The 25,285-nt window shown below is 45.7% G+C and overlaps 1 protein-coding gene across 6 annotated transcripts in view; it reads left to right on the forward strand.

Moving 5' to 3' along the window:
• The window catches only part of ATP8B4 (ATPase phospholipid transporting 8B4 (putative)), a 4,589,528-nt gene that overhangs the window by 1,605,632 nt on the left and 2,958,611 nt on the right, over positions 1 to 25,285 (forward strand). For all 6 annotated transcript variants that reach the window (XR_013609828.1, XR_013609825.1, XR_013609826.1 and 3 more), the window contains one exon: positions 5,864 to 5,952. Coding sequence is in view for 2 of the 6 variants with exons in the window: in XM_078684774.1 (XP_078540900.1) it covers positions 5,864 to 5,952 (89 nt within the window). In the remaining 4 variants the exon portion in view is untranslated. The remainder of the gene's footprint in view (positions 1 to 5,863; positions 5,953 to 25,285) is intronic.

Genomic DNA, 25,285 nt, shown 5'->3' on the forward strand with positions numbered 1-25,285 from the left:
ACTGAGACACATGTGGTTTTTACAATGATTGGTTAAGACAAAAAAAAATTAACATCTATGGTTACGAAAAAAAGAAACTACCATTAGCCTTGGATGAGCGGGTGCAATGCGTTCTCTTTTCCTTTAGATGACTAGTGGGCCAGACCAATCAGAGGCATCGGTGGTCTCTAGTATTTTTCGATTTGTATAAAGGGATGAAAAAATACTGTGTCATTTTAGCGACCTACTAATGGATTGTGTTTCCTTAAGTGAGGGAGATGTTTGTTTACTCTTTTGTCCTGATGGCCTTGGTTTTGTACCTAGTTCGAGAGAACTGATACTGGTAAATTGCAACGACTAATCATGTAAGCCCACATTTCTGTTAATTAACTTGTGGAGTACAATTCACATTATCACTCGGAGTTTTGACCGATGTCAGCGGCAGGACAATAGTACCAATATCGGCAACATTCACCCGTTCTCATACAGCAGCATACATAAATAACCACACGACACCTTCTTAGTGGAGAAATTTGCTGCAGGTTTATTTGCATAACCAATATGCCAACATGGTGGACAAGTAGATCTGACAAAAATGGTGGCCCTGCCGTAGCTGCTATATTACTTCAGCAATCTCGCACTTTTCATCCACCGGCTTTTTTCCTGCTCCCTGGAGCGTGTGGTGGGGGACCTCATTTGGCACAATGCACATTGCAGAGCAGTGCTGCTTAACCCCTTCCAGGCTGATGACGAGCTCAGCTCGTCATGAGCGTAACCTGCCGTGCGCTCATGAGAGCTGAGCTCGTCATGTAACGCGGTAAATTTAAAATTGCCGCGTACAGCGGGAAAAGCCGCCGCATCGATGCGGTTAAGCTGTGCCTCCACCGGAAAATGGTGGACTCAGTGTTCCCAATTTTGAGCACTATTACTTGGCTTCCCAACTTCAGTGGGTGTCATGCTTGTTTGCTGGCACATGTCACTGACACTGCCTCGCTTCTCCCTTCCTGGGACTTGGAGCACATATTGACTCTATTTCACCCGCTTGCCTGGGCTCCCCCGCCAAACATCCCTCTCCTTCAAGTTGCTAATCTGTGCTATCGTAGGTCAGTATTCCTCACTCGGTTGATTACTCCATATGCCTCTGCATTGCCGCTGCTCAGCATGCTCGGTTGTGCTCTCTTCCATCTAGTTCCTACTACATGCCTCCTTTATTGATGTTCTTACTAAATCCTTAGGTGAGCTACATCAAGAACCCCCGAAACATTTAATTGTACAATACCGACGCATGTTAGGTGCGGTGGGCATCAGACCCGATGGGTTGCTGGCACTATGCGCACAAACAGGGCACTTCCTGATTACACGTAAATGGAAAGCGGCAATGCCCTCCCCGCCACCCCCCACGTGGCCTCCGTATGTGCACTCTATATGTTGGCATGGGCTCAGGCTGAGAGTACATTGCTGCCCCGTGAAGAGGCGAAGGGTCTTCACAAGTACCCCATCTCAAAGACGTAAGACTCTTTCCTGGAAAAGTTACTCAAGAGGACCCGGCCACTCCACCCAACCCTTAAACACATGTACAGACCAACCATATCCTTCTCCTTCCATTCTCCGCTCTGTTTTGTATCTCCCTCATTCAATCCCGCTTATCCTTGCTGGCTCCGTGACACTACGAACGAGTGCATCCACTCTTTCAGATGTTTTTTCTTTCTTTACCTTTCTTATGTTATCCACCCAGTTAAGTTGCTGTTCAGAACCACTTTTCTCCTTTTGGAACCCTTTGTTGTTCTATTTACTCTTTTTCCAATGCAACTCTAAAGACAGAAATGTTCTTTCCCACCTCTATTGTTAATATCATAGATTTCTCTTTCTATTATCCATGCATAGCTGACCCACATATATTGACTGCAATATTACATAATGCTGTACCGGTGTATTTTCAGTTCTCTTAAGCATACTTTTTGTGTCCAAACTGTGCTATGCTGTATAGATCACATTGTACTGGTTAAGCTATTGACAAGGAAATGCAAATACAAATTATTCCACAAAAATTCACATTATGTCCGAGTTTGTAAAGAATCTGAAATAGGTATTTAATTGATTCGCCTGGGTATCATTACAGGTGACAAGAAGCACTCTACAAATCTACTGATTGATTGATTGAAAGTTGACAGTGTAAGAATAGTAAAAGATGCATTATTCTCATAGGGGTTGCCAACAAACTATGTTATGCATTTGCAAAACGTGTATACAGTTATAAACATCTGTAAGCTGTTGCTAAAAAATAAAAAAAATATTTACTCAACAGAGTTTCAGGCAATGCTGTAGGAGAGTAGGGTCTGCTATTCTATGGTCACCCCAAATTTTTGCGTTTTGCTTCACTGGTTTATGACTTAATGTGGCTGTGGGCCTGCTAATCAGACCCACAGCCTGCTGTTCTCTCTCTAAATTGTTACCCATGTACTTTAGGTGCATAACGAAATTGGAACTGGTTCACCTTATTGGCCCCTGTAACAGTGTACCCAGGTACCCAGGGCATAGGTGCTTCCAAGGCCTACCAGGGGCTGCAGCATGTATTGTGCCACCCCTGGCCTGGCCTCCATATTTGACACAACTGGCTGATCACTCAGCTGGGGTAAGTCGGTGTAACCACCCCTTACTTAGGTGTAGTATGCCTATACCTAGCCTAAAATGGACACATATGTTCCTATCAGTCACTCCTATGGAAGGCCTCATCAATCCTGGAGGCAGAGTGCTTGGAAATATGTGAGATGGTGCTCTGGCATGAGCTGAGCCTGTCTGCAGCTTTCGGAACCATGTCCTTTAGCTGTTTCATGATACTGCCATACCATATACTCTTAAGTGCATTATGAACCTCGCGGTTAAATGCTATCTTGGGTTTGGCTTTATCAAAACATGTCGAGTAAGGTGTCATACGAATTGGAATACTACCCCCTCGCCAGTTCTGGCGACGGGGGTAGCATTCCACCCTTCTAGAGGGACACAACATGTACCTAGCCTGAACCCTGGTTAAAGTTAAACAGAGCCTCAGCATCACAAAATGGATGCTGCCACCACAGACACAAGTCTGACCTCCTGCTGCTGGGAGTCCTTCCAGCGAGGGCAGCTTGGACAAAGGGTTTCCTGCCTGGGGAGGTGCTAGCACCACTCCAGACAGGATTTTGTGTATTGGGTAGGACAGGGCTGAATAGAATCAGACATGCCTGGGGCACACAAGGTGTCCCTGTGCATAGGCCAGTTCAAACCGGTGCTGGGGCTTTCCAGCCCCAGTCCTGGCACGAAACTGGACAAAGGAAAGGGGGTGTAACCACCCCCCTTCCTGGTTCCACCCAGAGGAGGGACCTAGTAGGTGATCCGGCCCCCCAGATTCGAATAAGAGTGGGAGCTGTGTCCTGAGACTTCAGATCATCCTGAATCAACTTGAAATACAGAAGAAGACTGGACTTCGACATTCTACTGCACAGAAGACGGAAGAGAATCTCCCTTGTGGCCAAGGAGTGACCACCCTGTGAACACAGGCACCAACCAGAAACTCGACGTCTGCTTTGCCGCCACCTCCCGCTGGAGCCCTAGCCCAGAGCCTGACAAGACCCAGACTCCCAGACTTCTCACAGCCCGATCCACAGTCCCTGCAAAGAAGGGACCCGTGGAGGCACCGAGAGACGTGGGACCGGACCTCTTGAAAGACCCCCGAGAAGCTGACTGCGCAGCACCTGAGGCACCCTCGACGCTGTGCTTTGGGGTTTGAGAAGCCCCAACCTCGAGCAGCCCTTGCACCAAAGATCAGCCCCCCAGCATCTCCACGATCTGCGTGGGGCCCTTTTGCACCATGCCACTTGATGCGCCATCCCGGCCACTTGCCACGTGGCTAGCGGCCATCTTGGCGACGAAAACGACAATCTACACCACTGGTCTGGTTGCTCCAGATTGGCCCTTGCTCCCCTGAAAAGGAGCACCCGCTCTGACCTTGCTGGTCCGAGTGAGAAGCTTGAATCACTTCCTGTGTGGCTTGCTTTAGCCAAGGCCTGTTTGCTCCAATCAAGTTGCCGACACCGCCATCAGCGAGAGCCTACGTGGGACAGCTCGTGACCGACTCCTGGACGTCCTTGACCTCTTCGTGTCCACGTGGCTGCAGAGACAATCTTCACAACATCACCTGTTTGCACCCAACATCGCCTGGTTCCTTCCTGGTTCCACGGTAGTCACTGGCTAGTGACTTTGAACATTCAGGTCTTCACCTCTTCAGATCCACCCTTGGATCCACCGGAACTCTTCACATCGAGCCGCCTGCAGCATCTTCAGCTCCAAGCACCATCGACCTGCGTGACGAAACCCGACACTACTTCGACCCTGTGCACCCGCTTCCTGTGGGTGAGGTAACTCAGCAACGCCGGTGTTCCCACACTGGTATACACCTCTAGTGTCTGTGTCTAAAGTTTCACCCTTCTAGGTCACTCGGAAGGTTCCTTAATAACTAACTTTGTAACTTTTACGCACCATTGACATTGCATTGGTAAAGCGTGCACTTTCCGCACTGCACCCGAGTCCCGCGGGCCTTTCCCGACTTCTTCACTGCTAGTCCCGAACAGCTCCAGCGATTCCCCAGGCCCCCTGGCCTCTTCACTTTCCCCATAGTGGTTCTTATACCACTATTTTAGTATATGGTTTAGGTGGCCCCTAGGGCTCATCCATAATTGTGCAACTTTTGTGTATTTAAACTGTGTTTTGTTTTAACGCATTTGCTTCTGTGCTCATAAAGAGTATCAGGGTTATTTGTAGAAATAAATCTATATATATTTTCAATATATATCTATGTGGTGTCCTTTCATTTGGTATTCAAGGGATTGTATATGGTAAAACAGCTTGCTTCACATGCCTTTACAGAGTTTAGCCTAAGACTGCTTAGTCCATGCTACCCCTAGGATAGCTTGTCTATAAGGTTGACTTTACAACCTGCACCATAAGGGTTGCTTGGCATGGTACTAGGTGATCACTAGAACTAGTGAGCATCATATTCCAAGGCAACTTCTCACAAATGCCATTAGTGAATAACAAATTTTATATTTTATATGATGGAGGGCCCGTATGGCACAATCAAGAATAACACAATGCTAATTGAGACAAAAAAAAAAGCAAACAATGATTGAGTAAAATGTTGTTCTTTTACACAACCCACTATCGTATGGTATCCTTTTTATTATTTGCTCACAATGTACACGAGATTTTACCACTTTAGAATGAGCAGTATGTAAGAAACTAAAGACATGGCAACAAATAGTCGGCTTTAATTTGACATGTTCAAATAAACTCCAAGGTATGATAGCCAGCCTATTCAGTTACTAGTGTAAACATTGTATCCTGGACCCTGATGACTAGGTGGCGGTACTAGATTTATCTGCCAAAATACACCTATATACGGGACCCATGATGTGGGCTCTCTTCTGTACTGCAAACCCAAGCACATTCTACTGGGCTCTGGAGAGTAGTCGTGGCGGCTGAAAGAGGCAAACTGAAGAAATAATGGCTACCTATGTCTCATTTGTGTGATTTATTATGTGCAAATATTGATGGGAAAGGGTTCATTTGATATGTGTCTGCTTCTGCTGAAAAATCATTACAAATGTGAAAAAGGAAGTGCAATGTTTTATGTTTAGAATTAGCAAGCACATGCATAGGTGACGCTGCATTTGCACAAATGCACCCGTTACATAGTCCCAAAAGATGGATATGTGTATCGTTTTAAAACAAGAACCAGGTGCACGCTATGATGTCAGTGTTTTGAGTCATATATGTTAATATATGTTAAATAATGCATTTAAAAAACTATTTGCCTATTGATATTCACTTCTTGTTATTGTTTGTACAGGCCCTGACACCAAACTAATGCAGAACAGTGGCAGAACAAAATTTAAAAGAACAAGTATCGATCGTTTAATGAATACTCTAGTCTTATGGGTAAGTTGATTAAATCAATCGACATCAAGTAATAAAGCAGCAAATTAACTTTCTTCATTAAAAATTGTTGGCGTTGATGATTATTTTGAATCAAATACATCACTTTATATGTCACTGTGGGTTTATAGTTTATCCATCAACTAAAACGTCTAAGCTGTGTAATCAATCAATCAAACATGCATTTGTAAAGCACACACTGTCACCACTGAAGGTATCTGGGTGCTGTGCCTGTGTCTAAGAGCCAGGTCGGAGCCAAAGGGGAAAGTCTTTCCAGGTGTTAGCAGTGATGTAGGATAAGGAGCGGCCATCGCTGAGAAGGATGTGGAGGGGGCTGTTCGAGGGCGAGTGAGGAGGAGTGGAGCAGTCTGAAGGGTTGGTGGAAGCTCAGTCGATAGTTGATAAAGGCAGGTCCTAGGTTGTGGAGGGTTTTGTAGGTGGGTTTTAGAACTGGCATCTCTCCTGGATGGGGAGCCAGTGAAGGTCTTTCAGGTGGGGGTGATGTGGGTTCATTTGGGGTGGTCCAGTGTGTGTCTGGCTGCGGCATTCTGTATGGTCTGGAGTCTTCTGAGGAGCTAGGTGGGGATACCAGCGTAGACACAGTCGCGCTTCCCCGAGAGTAAGGACGGGGGAGGGCTGGTCAGCTCTCCCTGCTCCCTGTGCCCATGTCTGGGGGGAGATGACTGCAGAGGGCTGCAGTCTGCTCTCTGGAGTGGGCAGACATCGATGCAAGTTGCCAGCTCCTGCCGCAGCACGTGTGGGTGCTGATGGAGCAGGGAGCCGGCAAGGATAGCCGGAGTGGGCCCCCCGAGCTGCCCTTCACCAAGAGATGTTGTTGAGGTGCCCAGTGGGACAGGCCCCTCCCGCAAACCCCCAGAAGCAGAGATAAACCCAGACAAACCTTGCAGGGTTCTCCCAGCTCAGCGGGAGAGCCGATACTAGGATTTTCACTTCACTATAGAATCTCACCCCATATTGCTTTGCAGGGACTTTGTTTGGATTGTTTTTTCCCCATAGCTTTGATTGGGGTGATCCTAAGAGGATGGGACCACCACCAAATCATTCAGCATGATGTGCTCTTTGCATTCAAGTAATCTGCCTGGTCCTCTCCCTAGGTTAGGGAGGATCCCAAAATAATCACCTCACCAATTAATATATTTTGTTTAATATTTTCCAAGCTCACTATTGTTGGGGCTATATCAGCATATAAAGATATGTTGCTTTACCAAAGGTGTGGGAGGTTTTCAAATGAGTACTGTACTGTGTTTTGATAAAATGTACTCTTATTGGGGTACAAGTCAAATTATAAGGAAACGACAAAATGGTTTATGTGATGTCACAACAGGCAAATCACATAGTGGTGCAATGTTTCATGTGGTTAGGGTCTGATGTGGTATATGCCTTATTTATGACAAGTGCCTAATGGCACAGTGATTTATGTTATGTGGTCTTAAACGTGCTTTAAATGCTACTCAGTGATTTATAGTCTAATGTGGTTTTGATGTATATATAATACAAAGGCTATTTTTATATAACCTTGTGTGCAGTCTCTTTTGTGGTGTGTCTAGTGTGTCACTGGTGTGTGTGTGTGTATGTTGCGTAAAGGCTGTACACATTGCCTCTGGGGTAAGCCTGACTGCTCTGTCAAGCTACCAAGGGGGTGAGCAGGGGTTATCTTGGGTGTGTAACTCCCTTACTCTGACTAGAGAAATGGGATTGGCCTGGCTTAGGTGTACGCCCTAGCCAACCAGAAACCCAGTTTCTAACAAGGTCATCCAGAGAATTTAGTCTCTGGGAAGTCCAGGAGTGCCATTAAAATGTTTATCTCGAATCCTAAAACCCTTGATGTTCTAGATAGTTGGCCCATATTTAATATGTTCATGGACTGTGAGCAGTTTATGTCCAACATTCAATGCAATTAGCACAGCTCATGTTGAAAGTGACAGTAATGGCACATTGTGGGTTTTCTTGTAATAGAGATCAGGTATTTGGACCAAGTGGACTCTCTTAATTGGTGCCCATTATAGGATTTCGGTATAGTCAAATTGAGGAGTTAAGACAGTTGTGTTAAATGGAATTGGCGACCCATATCCAGTTGCAATTTTGGAAGGGACATATATGGGGCATTCCTTCCAATTTGTAATTTGGTATGCAGTGTATCAATGGTTTGCAACTGCAATTCTTGTTGAAAATCATTAATCAGTACCAAAAGAGGGAATCGTCTAGGTCCGAAGGCAGAAGGCAATGGTCTGGGATCACTGCCTGCGCCACTTAATGTCCAAATTGATTTTTATTTTTAAAGCAGCACCAGTCTAGAAAAGAAACATAGGCAGCTTTAAATAAAGTTTTATATTCAGGAATGCAAACACCGGAATGGTAGTCTGCTGTTCATAGCAGGCCATCATCCCTGTGTTTGTAGCTAATCAAAGGGGATCTCAAGTTGCGATCTGATCAATTAATAATAATTAGGCTGATAATTCTGTGACTACGTCCGAATGTTGATTTTGTGAAGTGACTTAGTACAATATCTCACAATTTGCAAAAACTTTTTGGAAGCAGGCTTTTAGTTTATACCATTTCTTTAAATGGGAAACTCACCATTTCTCTTCCCACTGTGAAAACCCATTCCAGCCTACTCCTCCCAGATCAAAATCCCATGAAGGAAAGCAGAGTAGTCTCCTTTTTCCCACAGCCTTTATCTGAGAACAAGCTGACACTTTCTTAGGTTGTGTAAACTATTTTATTTTTGAATGACATGGTTGAACTTGTAGCAATTCAAACAACTTGCAAATCTGGCCTACTGTCAACCTACTAAAGGATTCACCTATTGTCTGATATTAATAAATACTATTATGGACACTTCCACTGCGCATCATCCGTTCGACAATAGTAAAACGTACACAGCCTGGGGTAAACATCCTGTCGGGTAAGTTCAGAGATCTGCAAACCTCCTGCAGGAGATCAGGCAGCATTGCTAGCATGGCAGAGAGTTTCATCCTAAATAAATATTCCTTATTGGCCCAGCATGGGAACATGGTTCAGAGCAAATTTAACGTCAAATAGTTGTGAATACCTAGGCTCAGAAGTCTTTGTAAATCTAATCATCAAATAAGGTTACAGATGGTGGGATGCTCTCCTACTGTGTAGCCTTCCACAAGTAGATGGCCTGCTGAAATATCCGAATGGAAGACATTGATGGTCCTGAAGGCCAAATGGGCCTCAGCTAATTTTGTTTGGCAATTAGCTACTTGGACAAGGTTGACACCACAGGTCATTCCTGAAACCAACTGGATTGTCTCCTCAGCGGGTTGGTGGAAGAGGAAAAAAGTCAATATTTGGATAATCTGTAAAGGGGCTGAATTCCTGATGACATCTAAATCTAAATTTGAAGAAAATGGAGGCAGCACCAATCGCAAAGTAAATTGCAAGAGACCAGAATTTTGCAAAAATAGATTTTTCTTTTTAGTTTCGTTTTTTCAGAGTGCACAGGAAAGCAAATGCGTTTCGCTCCCCAACCATGGGAGCTTCATCAGGGCTGAAAGCAACGTGAAATATACATATATGTTAATAACACATACTAACATATAAAAGGGAAATACATCACAATACATACATGATTAAAAACAAATTTATACAGAATCCAGGAGCACAAGAGATGGCACTTCAAACAATAGTATCACATTTACATATATACTGACATAGAGACTTCATGTAAAACATAAATGAAAAGAACTTATAACTCCAGAGTAGCAGTTAAGTAACACCTTGATTGGTTATGGATCAAAATTCCACAAGGCAGAAACATTACTTAAAAGGCGAAGCAACACGTTGAGAAAAATGAATTGATTAATACAGAGGAAGAAATACTTTCAAGGAGGAAGAAAAAGAAGAGAAAAGAAAAAGAAAAAGAGAGAAAAGAAAAAGTAGATCTAACTAATCTCTTAGTCAATAGAAAAAGTCAAATAAAGATAACCAAGTGTAAAGCATATGGTTCTCACCAGAATGTAATAAATACATTTCCTCTATCAGTTCAGTATGGATGAAGAAAGCAGGATGCACCACTATAATGGTACAAATACTGAAAAAAGAAGAAGGAAAGTGAGCTTGACACGAGTTCCAAAACTATAAAGAGTATACCGGACACAAAAACAACAAAAAAAGTCTATATACAGGTTAAGATTCATAGACCTAAGACCCAAGTCATAATCTAACCTAACATATGTAAACCAACATTTACTAGCATTTGCAAATAGAGAAAGGGCCCTATCTCCTCACCTAATAAAAGGTTCCGTAATGCAACTGTGTATCCTGAAACGTAGGGGGCCGTGAAGTTTGTCACGCGAATCACATAGCGTCAAAGTATCCTCATTAGATATATCTGTAATGGGAAAGTTAAAAGGGTGGGTATAACTAAATACAGAAGCAAGCCAATACCCCCAAGTTGATCTAAGCAAACTTGCCTGTATAACGGACACAAACTGAAATATATAAAATCAAGGTACTCATACAATACAGAGCAAAGACGCTCCCCCCATACATAATTCAAGTTGGAGACGCAAATCAATAAGGCAAAGCTCTCTTAACCATTTCTATTCAGGTTTAGGGTCTCAAAAAAAAGCCCTCTGGTCTCGAGAGTACTTTGACACAGTCAAAACTTATATGTAATCTAACTCGATTTTGTAAAGCGCTATGTGGAACGCGATGTCATGAGTCAGAGTTAAGATAATTGTGGCAACTCACTTTACTATCCATAGGATTTCACAAAACGTAGAAACGAATAGGCAGTCCTTGATAAGCTGCTATCGCAAATAGCTGCAACAAAGTATAAAAAGAAAAGAAAAGTGAAGTACGCTAATATATATCTTCACGTATTATCAGCACATCAAATAAATGTGCACTGTGCTTCAAATTAAAAAATGCAAGCAGGGAGTCAATGGGGCCTAAAGTTGGAAGTCTGCGAGAAAAACCCCAGACTGCTTACTTCATTTTAATGGCTGGAGACGCATACGAAAACCCGTCTCTGTCCGATTTTTACCCCCATAAGCGTTCACTAAATAGATGGACCATCCGAGTCCCCTCTTCCCCTGAACAACAACGATTTAACCAGAATTAATAATCAACCTCGGAAAACAACTAGTAAACCACAGAAGTCAAAAACGGGATATAAGTAGCGAGGGCAGGCAAGCCTGGCTTTTTGCATTATATACTTTCTAGTGCAGCGCTTACCTCAGACAAAGGTGTGCGGACGTAACGACCCCCGGCGGATTTTGACAAACAAAGTGATAAGGCCAAAGCCGACTTTTTAAACCTGGCGGGCCGATCACATGATTTAACCACCTGGTGTTAGTAGGTGAAAAGGGACAAAGTGGGAATCGGTAATATAGCAGCCATGTTGTACTGGCCACAGTGTAATACGAGGAAAGAGGAAAATATGCCCAAAAGCACTATGATGCTTTCGTCCACAATTACTGAAAGCGGTACAATTGTGGAAATAATATAAAAATATTTAGAAAAAATATATATATTCTTGATTAACATTTTTAATTTTTAAAACTTTGAAGATATATGTCTATAAAGCGAAAAAATAAGAGGAATTAAAAAAAAAATCAAAAGAATCAAAAAAATATATCAGCCAGTCGAAGAGGTTGACTGGACCATGTACAAGAAACTATGATTATTAGGGTGCTGCACAAATAGCCAGATAGTGATACCAAAATAAGCCCTCATAGGCTGACTATTTACACGGGATATGATTCAAAAGTGCCCACATATCTTAACTCCTATTGATATTCAGAAAAGGGGTAAGTTACAATAAATAGCAAAGAACATCTCTCACTAAGGCCCAATGTGAAATGTACTGTCACTGGCATACAGAAGGCAAAATAAATAGACAGAAGTCTATGATGTACTTTCACTGGCATACAGATGGCAAAATAAATAGACAGATGTCTATAATGGAAACAAGACTGAACAAAGAATTTGAAAATAATTCCAGAGTCAAATATAATCCAATCGTTTGATATACAGTATATTTATCTGCATCACACATTATTTTAGACGATTTTTTGTAATCAACAAACATTTTAAATTGTTAGATATGGAGTTAAACCATGCCGAAGAGACTGGATAACAAAACCTTCAAACTGCCAATGATAACAGGAATAGAGGCAAGGAGTAAATTATAAAAAATGGTGCATTTCATTATCAGAATTATGTCCATGGTTAATTGCCCGAAGGCGACAAATCCATTTAGCTTCCTCCCTCCTCAAAACCAACTCCCTATTTCCACCTCTCTTGTTATAGGGAATATGTTGGATTGCGTGAAACCAAAAGGTGTCATCATTGTCATGTTCCGAATTGTAATGTTCCATTACTCGGTGCCTAGTGTCCCTGTTAATGATTGCCCTGCAATGTTCTTGTATTCTTAATTTTAGGGGTCGTATACTGCTGCCAACATATATACGAGACCTCTCTCTTTTTTTGTTGTTGGACATTTAACCGGGGACTAAGAGAGTGTCTTTGAATTTCCCTACCTCTCTCCTTGTTGATATATATCATAGCAGCGCACAGCTGTGAGAGCTTTCTTTTATTGCAGACGAGACCTCTCGCTTTTTTTGTTGTTGAACATATATACGACCACATGGGCAACCAAGGACATAGACAGTAAAGGGAGTATTGCAGTTGCAAAAATGAGTTATCCTGAACTTGCGGTCGCCATTATATGAGAAAGTGGTGGTCTTGTTCCTACCCATTTCATATACGATGCACATCCCACAAGTAAAGAAACCTGCCGGTTTGGGGGGTAACCAGTTGCCTTCATTAGGGGGAGTGGTCACATAGCTTGGACACAATTGGTTGCGCAAGGAAACACCCCTCCTATAGGTGACCGATGGCTTATCACCTATATGATTTTTGATCCCCACAATTCCAGTTAGCAAATGCCAATTCCTACGGAACACTTTGAATATTTTGTCACTGTATGACGTGTTGTCAGGAATCGGGCATCGTGGGCCGCTGTCCGCGCAATGCGTGGTAGACGGCGACCACTGACATTGGAACCACAAACCCCAGAAGGCCATGGGTTACGCCGCGCAGGACGTCAGCGGCGCAGCCTCGGCGATTTAAACCAGGAAACAAGGGAGAACGGAGCCGATAATTCAGAGCGTGAGCCGAGTTCGTGTGAGGACGTTTGGGTCGGATCAACCTTGAGTAAGGAGCCTTCCGTGTGTTTGCCGGCTGGAGGCGCACGGCCCCTGTGACAAGCGGAACTCGCGCTGAGTTCCCTTTTGATGACATACACGGCTGTGTGTGTCAGGGCCACTGAGTCTTCGAGGTCCTGGTGTTCGTTTTCCCCGTTTTGCGGAGAATCGCGGCTGCGTTCTCTTGCGGGGAAAACCATTGTTGAAGTCCTTATTGAACTTCGTCAATTTGGGAAACAAAAAACTCCTCAAAGAAACATTTGTGTATTTTTGATTGTGGTACTTTGGTGGGGTAGCTACGCTGCATTAGTCTCAACCCTGTGAGACAGACTTGGTTTCCTACGAAGAGAGAAGTGCTACCTCTAGTCCGAGTGTTGGAAACTCTTTCATGTGACACAATGTATGATTTGTGGCTGCGGGGAAATAACAGAACAAGAAGGTGAATTGAACCTACAGAATATTGCTTCTTATTTGTGTGTCGACAACCTCTTTGTGTTTTATTTACGGTGCAGGAGAGGAGCGAACAGGGGGGTACCTAGGTACACGGAAGGAGTGGCGCAAAGCAGAACAGTGTCATAAAACGGTATGTGAGGGGTGGTAGAAGCATAAGCACGGAGTGAGAAGGTCGTGTATCTTATGCTCCGTTCTTGTTCTTTTCAGCTGCTAGCTGCCACAAATAGGACCTCACCTCCCTCTCCTGTATGTCAAGATTATGCGTTTTCCTTTTCAGGTATGATGGAGTGGTGATGTGAAAGGGGTGTTACATCGAGGCTAGAGATCTAGAGTTGTAGAGTAGATAGGGAGGGGTGTGAAGGTAATCGCCCTGTCTTTTGTCATTTCAGATCTCCCTCCCTGCTGTCCCCTTCCTTTCCCGCGCTCGCGAAATCATCCTGTGAGTCTGTGACATATATCGGGCCGCAGGGTGGTTGCGTGGGTGTGGGTAGAGGTCTCTCAGCACAGCCCCGAGGAGTAACGTGGCGGAGCCTGACACGTGTATTGGGTGACAAATCTAACTTTACTTGAATCTTTGTTCAATACGGTTCTTTCACTCTCATTCCTGAGTGTTGATTCCCTGTCCAATGACTCAATCCTGGATACCGCTCTATCCAGGACTTTTTGGTCGTAACCACGTCTAAGGAATCTCACTTTGGTCTCATTTACATTTTCCTTAAACGTATTTTGTTCACTGCAAGTCCTACGTACCCTAGTAAGTTCCCCGAAGGGGATATTTTTGATGACTGAACTCGCATGCGCACTAGACGCATGCAGTACTGAATTGCAGGAAGTTTCCTTGCGGTAGAGTTTGCTTTGAACCCGACCGTTCTGTACATAAAATGTAACATCTAGAAAGTTGATGCTGCTCTTATGATGTGACATAGTAAACTTAACATTGTAAGCATTGTCATTGAGGTACAGGAAATAGCTGTTAAGATCTTCAGTAGAGCCCGACCAGAGGCAAATCACATCATCGATGTACCTCCCCCAGAACACGATGTAATTGGTCCAAGGGGAGGCACATTGGGCCCAGGCCTGCTCCCTCTCGTACCACCCCATAAAGAGGCAGGCATACAAGGGGGCAAACCTGGAACCCATCGCGGTACCACTGGTCTGTTGGTACCAACGACCACCAAAACGGAAAAGTTATTAAGCAAAATCAGGTCTATCATTTGCATGATCATTTCATTCTGTGAATAGAGTTGAGTATCCTCTCTGTCTAGAAAAGACTGAACAGCCCTTTTCCCATGGGGCATGTATAAAGGCTGGTAACATCCATTGTTACAAAACTCAGGTCATCCGACCACTCAAAATCGTTCAGTTTCACAAGGATATCCTTACTATCACGAATATACGAAGGAAGACCAAGTACATATTTCTGTAGCTTAAGATCTACGTAGTGTGACAAGCCCTCTGTAGGTGAGCCCACCCCTGAAATGATGGGCCTACCAGGTGGAAAACCATCCCCTCCCTTGTGTATCTTTGGAAGGATATAGATACAAGGGAAGGAAGGGTAAGACACATGTAGAAACCTGAATTCGTCTTCCGTCAATAGACATGAGTCCTTCCATTCGCACAGTCTCTCGTTGATATCATTCACTACCTGTGATATAGGATTGCTCTTAATCTCTCTATAACTGTGATGATCATCCAGTTGGCGTTTAATCTCACTGAGATAATCAACCCGGTTCATGATGACCACACTCCCACCCTTGTCCGCTTCGCGTATGACAATATTGGGATCATCCCTAAGTTGTTTAAGGGCTTGTCTTTCTGAATGAGTGAGATTAGCTCTGGTTCCTTTGCTGGTTTTTTGCAGTTTATCTAGTTTATATAACTCATCTGTAACCTTTTTGTGAAAGACATCTATGTTGGGATGATAACCAAAGGTGGGGTTGAATTTGGATCTAGGATGTAAGCCACTATCATTGGTTATTTCCTGACTAATGCCCAATTCATCCATCTAAATCTAGGATTCTTTACTTTTATACATTTCCCAAAATACACATAGGACGAATACCACCACCAGGCCGCCCGATTGTATCGGGCATCGGCTTGGTTCTGGAACCTCTATCCCAGATTGTCGACTGGTTCTTATGACATCTATGGTGAGAATGAATCTTATGTAAAAGACCCAAAAAACATCTGAATATCCTGAATGAACTGGATTATGATCCTCTAACAGAAATATTGTTATGTCTGGATGTTGAGGCATCGTATACCAGCATCTCTCAATAAGAAAGTCTCAGAGCTATCCATAATCTCCTAGGAGAACATACATGGAATTTTGTCACTCCCATTGAGTGTATTATGATGTTGGCAGTATTGGCACTGATGAAAAATTGCTTTGCTTTGTGGGAAAGATTTTGCTGCAATTACATGGGACTTCTAGGACAGCACTTTAGTCTTAGCATAGCTTGTCTGTACTAGACCAATGTGAAGAAGAGCATATTTGGCCTAAACACCCTTTGGAAAAGAAACATGCCTTTGGCGCCAGGATATTGATAAAGTGTTAGCAATCTGGTACTGCGATGAAGTAGAAGCTGCTGCATTCCTACAATGGCTGAACAATTGCAATACCTTCCTAAATTTCACGATAACCTTTGACAAACAGGAAATATTGTTCTTGGATTTAATCATCCAAGCTAAAGGAGGCAAGTTTGCTATGAGAATATGTACTAACTTAACAGATAAGAACAGTTTTTGGTACTTCAAATACACATAACTGTAGGCTATATTATATCATGCAGCTCCCGGCGCGCAGCAAGTAACTACAGGCAAGCAGCAGTCTCGCTGTTTCCAGCCCCATTTTAATGTGATTTTAATTTAGGCAATGCCAGAAACCTTGCTTACCTTTCTGTTGTAATTTGCACCACTTTTGCCTTGCTTTCCATTCCACCATGGTCTTGCCATTATATGTAGATAAAGCGTTTAACTTAGAGTGACCCTTCTTCCGGTTTTATGGAGAGAGAGGCAGTTTAGCTGCTCACTTCTCGTATGCTATATCATGCAGCTGCTGACGCTGATGCACAGCAGACGAATGCAGCGGGCACGCCGCCAGAACGCCAAAGGTGCTCCAAGGGCAAGCACATCTGCACCTCGCCGTCACCAGGAGCTAGATCCGTTTATCATCAGACGTTGGGTTCCCGGCCAGACTCACTCACCCATATAAAAAAGACGGCTTTTGTGACCATCTCAGTTGCACTGTAAGAGTTCTTTTTCAGCCATACTTGAGGGATCTATGGTTTGTGGGTGTTGCCAATTCACAAAATTGGGAAAGAAGGCTATGGTTGTACACTACTGGCAAATAATTACAGTTGCATTCGTCCTTCTCCACCCAAGTCCCTAGACTCTCGTTTTTGGTTTTTTTGAGTGCATGCTTTGCAATGTCAGGTCCCTACCAAAGCATGCGACCGAGCTCTGGGATTTGATTTCCTCATCGTTATTTGAAGTCTGTTTCCTCAATGAAACCTGGCTGAGTTCTGCCACCCTTCCAGCTGTTGCACAGACTCTTCCGGACAACTCCCGGAAACTTTCATTGGATAGAGAAGAAAGAGCAGGGGTGGTATTGTTATTGTTTTCAAAGATAAGCTTGCATTTTCATGTATTCATACGCTACATGCGGGATGAGCAGAGATTTGTATCTTTAAGTTTGAATTGTCTGTCAATGAATGTTGGAATGGAGCCCTTTTGTATCGTCCTCTAGGGTCCAAAGAACATTTCAATTAGGGCATCCAGAATACATTGCACCGCATGTGCACTCATCCGAACACTTTCTTTTCCTTGGAGATTTTAACTATGGCAAGAAACATGCCGAAAGCCATTAAAAGCATATCTAGGCCATGGAGTAAAGTACCCTTGGCGGTTGATATGGTTGTCTCGATGGCTTGCTCCATGGTACACGCCGGACTTAAGACTAGAGAAAACCTCGTGTAAAAATATGAAGAGGCCATGACAGAAAGACATATTCCTCAGCAGACAAGGATTCCTGAAGGACTGCCTTAAAAGAGCTCGTAAACATCATATTTCCAGCCAAATTAACCAAGCGGCTAATTCATCAAAAGAGCTTTTTAAAGTGCTCAGTGCCTTTGTCAACTCTCGTGCGTGTTCACAAAAGAAGCTTGCATCACAAGCTCTCTGTTACTCCCTTGCTAGCCATTTTGATGAGAAAATCCGTGCAATCTACCACAATTTTCCCAGTATAAACGACCAGGCCTGTGAGGAGACCTAACTAATGGCACCTCAGTGGGCTTGCACCAGAAATTTAGGCAAGATTAATAACTTTACATTGGAGGAAAGACAGAAAGCACTCTCTACAGCAAAATTAGGGTCCCCCTTGAGTTACAGCTATTCTGTCCAAGCAACTGACCCCCCACCAGGTAATGTGGATCGCCACCTGGGGTGGGGTGCGGGCCCGGAGGGACACACTCTCGGCTTCTCGCTTCTGTCAGCTGCCCGAGCCTGTTGCTTCGGCTCGGATCTCAGCCCATTCTGACCTAAGGAGGGCCAGTAATAGGGCCGGAGTGGGAAGCAGTACTTTTGTGTCCTCATTGATCCATATTGGAGGCACTGTTAACGGAGCACCTAAACTGTTGTATTACACTTTGCATTATTGTTGCTAATGGACTATCGAACTGTCGTATGACGCCTGACCTCATTTTTGTCTGACGAACTGCATGCTCGGTGCGCTACGCACTGCGTTATTTTCCCTTGCAGATTACCTAATTGTAATGTGACGAATTGTATTATTTCTTCATTGCACAGTATCTGTATAGAACGTGGCGCACTGCATTATTTCTTCATTGCACAGTACGTGATGGTAGCGTGAGGCATTGCTTTGTTTCTTCCTGGTACAGGACATGCTGGCAGTGATACATATTTTATAATTCCTTTTATTGCAAAGTACATGACTGTGGCGCTACTTATGGCATTGTTCCTCTGTTGCACAGTATAAGAGAATATCGTTACGCATTGCAGTATTTGTTTTCTTTTGCAACGTGTGTGATTCTAGTAATACGACTGGCCTAACCTTTTGGAATCATTTAGGAGTGAGCTTAACTGTTCGTTAGAAGCAGTGGTTGGGATTAGAACCTACCAACCCACCGGAAAGAATACTACCCATTCTTGTATGTTGATTTTGTATTGTGTAGTCATATCGTATAACCTCTTATATAAAGTTTATACTCATTTTATAAAAACTTGTGTGGAGTCTATTTGTGGTGACATCATTGGGTTACTGTGAGCCTGGTTGCACATACTGTACACTTGTGCCTTGGAGATAAGCCTGGCTGCTCGTGCCAAGCTACTAAGGGGGTGAGCTGGGCTATCTCAGACAGTGTCCTTACGTAGCCTAACATTGAGGCGAGGGGTCGGGGACTCCCGCCTCCAGCATTTGGTGGCGACGGTAAACAATAAGGATCCCCACTTCCAACAGTTACAGAATCACAAAAGGGGTTTTGAGGCATGTAAAAAGTGATTTTAACGTTCCCAAATGGCCCAATTCTGCAAATCAATCAATCAATCAATCATAGCATTTGTATAGCGCACTACTCAACCGGAAGGGGCTCAAGGAGCTGGGGGGGAGGGGTCCGTTACTGCTCGAACAGCCAGGTCTTGAGTTGCTTCCTGAAGGAGAGATGGTCCTGGGTCAGCCGAAGGTGGATGGGGAGGGAGTTCCAGTTCTTGGCTGCCAGGTAGGAGAAGGATCTTCCTCCGGCGGTGGCTCTGCGGATGCGTGGTACGGTGGCTAGGGTGTGGCTGGTCGATCGTAGCTGGCGGGTGGGCATGTAGAAGGTCAGGCGGTCGTTGAGGTACTTGGGGTCCAGGTCGTGGAGAGCCATGTGTGCGTGGGTGAGGAGCCTGAACGTGATCCTCTTGCTGACGGGGAGCCAGTGCAGGTCTGTTAGGTGGCCGGAGATGTGGCTGTGTCGGGGAATGTCCAGGACGAGTCATGCGGCGGCGTTCTGGATGCGTTGGAGTCTTTTCTGAAGTTTGGCTGTGGTTCCGTCATAGAGGGTGTTCCCGTAGTCCAGTCGGCTGGTGACGAGTTCCTGGGTGACGGTCCTCCTGGTCTCGGTGGGGATCCATCTGAAGATCTTACGGAGCATGCGCAGGGTGTTGAAGCACAATGAGGAGACGCCGTTGACTTGTCTGGCCATCGAGAGGGAGGAGTCCAGGATGACGCCCAGGTTGCGTGCGTGGTCCGTTGGCTTGGGAGTGGTGCCCAGGGCAGGGGGCCACCAGGAGTCCTCCCAGGCGGAGGGCGATGATCCCAGGATGAGGACTTCCGTCTTGTCTGAGTTAAGTTTCAGGCGGCTGTTCTTCATCCACTCGGCGACGTCTTGCATCCCTTCGTGTAGGCTGGTCCTGGCGGTGGCGGGGTCGTTGGTGAGGGATAGTATCAGCTGGGTATCGTAGGCGTAGGAGATGATGTTGAGGTTGTGTTGGCATGCGATGGCTGCGAGGGGGCTCATGTAGACGTTGAAGAGGGTTGGGCTGAGTGATGATCCTTGTGGTACGCCGCAGATGACTTTGGTGGCCTCGGATCTGAACGGGGGGAGGCGGACTCTCTGGATTCTTCCAGCGAGGAACGAGATGATCCACTCCAGTGCCTTTTCTTGGATTCCGATGTTGCTGAGGCGCTGTAATAGGGTGCGCTGGCAGACAGTGTCGAATGCTGCAGAGAGGTCCAGGAGGATGAGGGCCGCCGTTTCCCGTTGTCGAGCAGGGATCTGATGTCATCGGTGGCTGCGATCAAGGCGGTCTCGGTGCTGTGGTTGGCTCGGAAACCGAACTGCGAGGGGTCGAGGGATCCGTTCGTCTCGAGGAAGGCGGCGAGCTGTCTGTTGACGGTCTTCTTGATGACTTTGGCAGGAAAAGGGAGGAGTGAGATGGGGCGGAAGTTCTTGAGGTCGGTGGGGTCCGCTGTGGGTTTCTTCAGGAGGGCGCGGAGCTCGGCGTGCTTCCAGCTCTCCGGGAAGGTGGCGGTGTGGAAGGAGGTGTTGATGATGTCCCGGAGTTGGGGTGCCATGATGGTGTCGGCCTTGTTGAAGATGTGGTGGGGGCAGGGGTCGGTTGGTGATCCAGAGTGGATGGTGTTCATCGTGCGGGTGGTGTCTTCGGTGCTGACCGGGGTCCAGTTGCAGAGGGTGGTGGTGGTGGGCGTTGGTTCGGTGGTTGGGTGCGTGGTAGGTGCGCCAAAGCTGTTGTGTATGTCGGCGATCTTGGGGTGGAAGAACGAGGCGAGAGAGTTGCAGAGGTCTTGCGAAGAAGTGATGTCGTTATTTCCGGCGCTGGGGTTGGAGAGCTCTTTGACGTTGCTGAAGAGTTCCTTGCTGTCGGGGGAGTTGTTATCCAGTCGTTCTTTGAATGATGTCTTCTTGGTGGTGCGGATCAGCTGGTGGTGCTTGCGGGTGGCGTGCTTGAGGGCGGTCATGTTGTCTGTAGTCGGGTCGCGGCACCAGGCTTTCTCGAGGATGCAGCAGTTCTTCTTGGAGTCCTTGAGTTCGTCGGTGAACCAGGGGGTTTTCTTGCTGCTGGGCCTGCTGGGAGAGTTCTTTAGTGGTGGGAGGTAGTCGGCGCAGGCAGTCAGCCACTGTGTGAGGTTGCTGGCTGCTTCGTTGGGGTCCGTTGTGCTGGCGGGGGGGGGGGTTCTGGCTGAGGGAGGTGGTGAGCTGCTCGGCGGTGATCTTGCTCCAACTCCGGCGAGGAACCTGTTGCGGGTGGTGGTGGGTCGTTGTTCTTTTGAAGCTGAAGTGGACGCAGCTGTGGTCAGTCCAATGGAGTCCGGTGGAGTGGCTGAAGGAGATGTGCTTGCTGGAGGAGAAGACGGGGTCAAGCGTGTGGCTGGCGCAGTGGGTGGGGGTGTTCACCAGTTGCTTGAGTCTGAGGTTGGCGAGGTTGTCCAGCAGGGTGGTGGTGTTGCTGTCCTTGATGTTCTCCATGTGGAAGTTGAGGTTCCCTAGGAGGATATAGTCAGAGGAGGCGAGGGCGTGCGGGCTGATGAAGTCTGCGATGTCTTCGCTGAATTGTGTGCGTGGTCCCGGGGGTCTGTAGATGAGGGTGCCTCTGAGGGTCGTCTTGGGGTCGGTGTGTATCTGGAAGTGGAGGTGTTCAGCGGCAGTGAAGGTGTCGTAGGAGTTGGTCGAGATGCGGATGGTATTCTTGTGTACGATAGCGATGCCTCCTCCAGTCTGGTTTACGCGGTCCTTCCGGGTGATCTTGTATCCGTCCGGGATGGCTATGGCGATGTCCGGTGCTGAGGAGGCATTCATCCAGGTTTCTGTGAGGAAGGCGATGTCTGGTGATGTTGTGTCGAGCAGGTTCCACAGTTCGACTGCGTGTCTCTGGAACGGAACGGGTGTTGAGCAGGAGGCACTTGAGGTGGTTGTTGCTGGTGCTCGGCTTGGCGGGTGCGGTGCAGGTCCGGAGGCAGGTGAACTTGCAGGCTTGGCAGGTGAAGGGTCCGTGGGTGCATTTCGGGGTGGCACGGTAGCAGGCGGGGTTCCGTCTGGTGTTGAGTGCATTGAGTGTGGCAGCTTCGTAGGTCCGTCGTGTGGACTGGTATCTTCGGGGGCCAGGGGTCCTGGCGCTGGGCGCGGTCCAGGCGCGGACGGGCGCAGACGGGCTTGCCTTTGGCGCGTACGTGCAGCGACCTCCATAAATGGCGAAGTGGGAGGGAGGAGCAGCTGGTAGGCGGGTGCGGGGTGGCCAATGGGTGGGATACAGAAACAAAAGGGGGCGGGGCCACGGAGGAGCAGCGGCGGGGAGCGGGTAGGGGGAGAAGCGTCGGGAAAAACAATCGCGGGTACACGGTGGCAACAAAAGCAGAGGTACAACTAATAAAACAGGAGACTCATTCAGCGAACGCAAATTAGCTTGAACTAGAGTGTGACAGTCTATCTATAGGTATATGAGAGGGTGTGAGAGTCTGTGTATGGGTGTATGAATGGGTATAAGGGTGTCTACATGGGTATGAGAGTGTGTGTGAGAGTCAACGTATGGGTATGTGAATAAATGTCACACAGTATAAGTTTGTGAATGGAAATTAAGGAGGTTTGAATGGGTGTGTGAAAGGATGTCAGAGACTATGGTTATGTGAATGGGTATAAGGGTGTCTGAGTATGTCAGAGGGTATAAGAGTATCTGTACAGGTATTTGAATGGCTGTGACATTGTCTGAATGGGTTTGTGAGAGGTTGTGAAAGTCTCTGTATGAGTATGTAAATGGGTATAAGAGTGCCTGTATGGGTATGTGACAGGGTGTAACATTCTACATACGGGTATTTGAGAGGGTGTTACTCTCTCTATGGGTATGTGAATGGGTATAAGGGGTTGTACATGGGTATATGAGAGGATGTAAGAGCATTTATGGGTATGTGAATGGTAAGGGTGTTTGGATCGATATGTGAGAAGGTGTGAAAGTATCAGTATAGTCATGTGAATGGTTGTGATATTGTCTGTATAGGTATATGAGAGGGTCTAACTGTCTATGTATGGGTGTATGAGAGGGTGTGAGATTTTGAACGGGTATGTAAATGGATATAAGGGTCTCTACATGGGTTTTTGAGAGTGTGTGAGTATCTATAAGGGTATGTGGATGGTTGTGACACTGTATGTGAGAGGGTGTGACAGTCTATATATGGGTATGTGATAGGGTGTGAGAGTCTCTCCATGGGTATGTGTATGTGTGTAAGGGTGTCTATAAGGGTATGTAAAAGGATGTGAGAGTCTCTATGGCAGTGGTTCCCTAACTGTGCGCCGTGCTTTCCTGGGGAGCCGTCACAACTAGCCAGGAGAGACACACACCATGCACTTTAATGCAGTTAATGTTGAAGGGGTTTATGCTTCAGTTAAACTAATTAGACTTAAACGCATGATGTTGATGATTTGTAAGTGACATGCCTAATGCTGCAAACATAGTGCTTAACCGATTGCATGTTGACTGAGGTAGATTGTACTTGAATCATAAGTACTTCCAGTTTCATTTCTTTCAGTACACACATTTCCAGACAGTCCAGCTCTCTCCTTGAACACAGGAAAGTAAAACACCATATATGGCATAATGCCAACATTTGGAAGCAAAAAAGAGGGACGTGTAAAAAAAAATCTAAGGAATTTATTTTACTTGCATTGACTTGGAGTCAATTGTAGGGAGGAGACAGCAAAAATAAAGCTGTATGTTGTTAAAAAAATCGTGAGTCACCCAGCTGAGACAGGTGTGTTGGCACGTATGACATGGGTTGGGTAGAAATGGAAGGGCATGCACATCAAGCGCTGAAACACTTTTACATGCATAGGGGTGCTATCTAGCATGGAAAGTGGGTTCAAAACGTTTGAGAGGGTACTATAAAAAATGCATGCGCAAAGAAGTGTAATTAGGAATATTTTATTAAAGACGCCGCCTTAGTAATTCAAAACACCCTGCTTATATGATTATAATACCTTAATCAGCTTCATCCCAATTATTTTCAGGGAGAAAAATGCAAGTACTCCAGAGGCTGGTCTTACATGCCCATCACCCTAAAAAAAAGTAAACATTGGTGAGCCACGGGCAATGGCCAATGGGTCAAGGGAGCCGTGGGTCGAAAAGGTTTGGGAACCACTGCTCTATGGGTATGTGAGAGGGTGTGATAGTCTCTGTATGGGTATGTGAATGGGTGTTCGCACTATATGACAATATGGTAGGGGTGGGGGCAGACTTAGTGGAGTCCTACTAAAGGGAATTATGCAGAGGAAGGAAAAAAAAACTCAACTGCACTACACGGAGTCGCTTGTGAGTGGAGTTGCCAACGCACCTGTTTGCGTAGCGCTGGGAACCCGTAGTGCATTTCAATGCTCCTAAATCACGTGGTTCTCAAGTGTGTTCTTGCATTCTAAATCACGCGCGAACAGCACCACGTGGTCCACATGGGCGTGGCCATCTTGTTTTTCTGGTCTCTGTTCTGGTGCTGGGACTACATTTTATCTGTCCTTCATTTTTTTAATCCTCTTCCTTTATTACTTTTCTACCACTCATTTTTATTTTTTATAATATTGTGTCTTTGTTTTTGTTTTTTACTTTTTTGTATAAATTTGTTCTTGTTTTTATTACTTTTTTACTTTATTTCAACTTCTTTCCTTATTTCTTTCTTCTTTACTTTCCCTTCCTTTTCCTTCCTATTATTTCCCCACCCAGCGCCATGGCAGAGGGGCGACTTCCTTGTGGCCAGTGCTGCTGCCCATGTATGCACCACTGGGCGATCTTTGGAGAGGAGGAGGTAACAGCACTTATTTCTTTTGTGCAGCGCCAACTCCCCTCTATGCAGGCGACAGGCTCAGTAGTGGCCACCGCCTGCGGAAATGTCAGTGGTGCTGGGGGATGGCACACCAGTACGGGCGGTTCACCAGCCAGGTTCGGTGCACCACCCAGCAGCTGAAGCACCATTGGGTGGAGATTCTGGACCAGGAACAGGACCTGCTCAACCTGCTAGGTCTAGAGCTTCCGGGCATCAGTGAGTATTAAATATTTGTTGTGTGTGTGTTCTACAATGCTAAAAAAAAATCCCAATAGCATGCTGTTCACACTCAGAGATAAGTTATATTTAGTTTACACTGGCATATTATTGTGTGATCCAGTTTCTAGTTTCTGCTAAGCAGGTGCTG

Source organism: Lissotriton helveticus, chromosome 3_2 (assembly GCF_964261635.1).
Source record: "Lissotriton helveticus chromosome 3_2, aLisHel1.1, whole genome shotgun sequence".
NCBI lineage: Eukaryota > Metazoa > Chordata > Amphibia > Caudata > Salamandridae > Lissotriton > Lissotriton helveticus.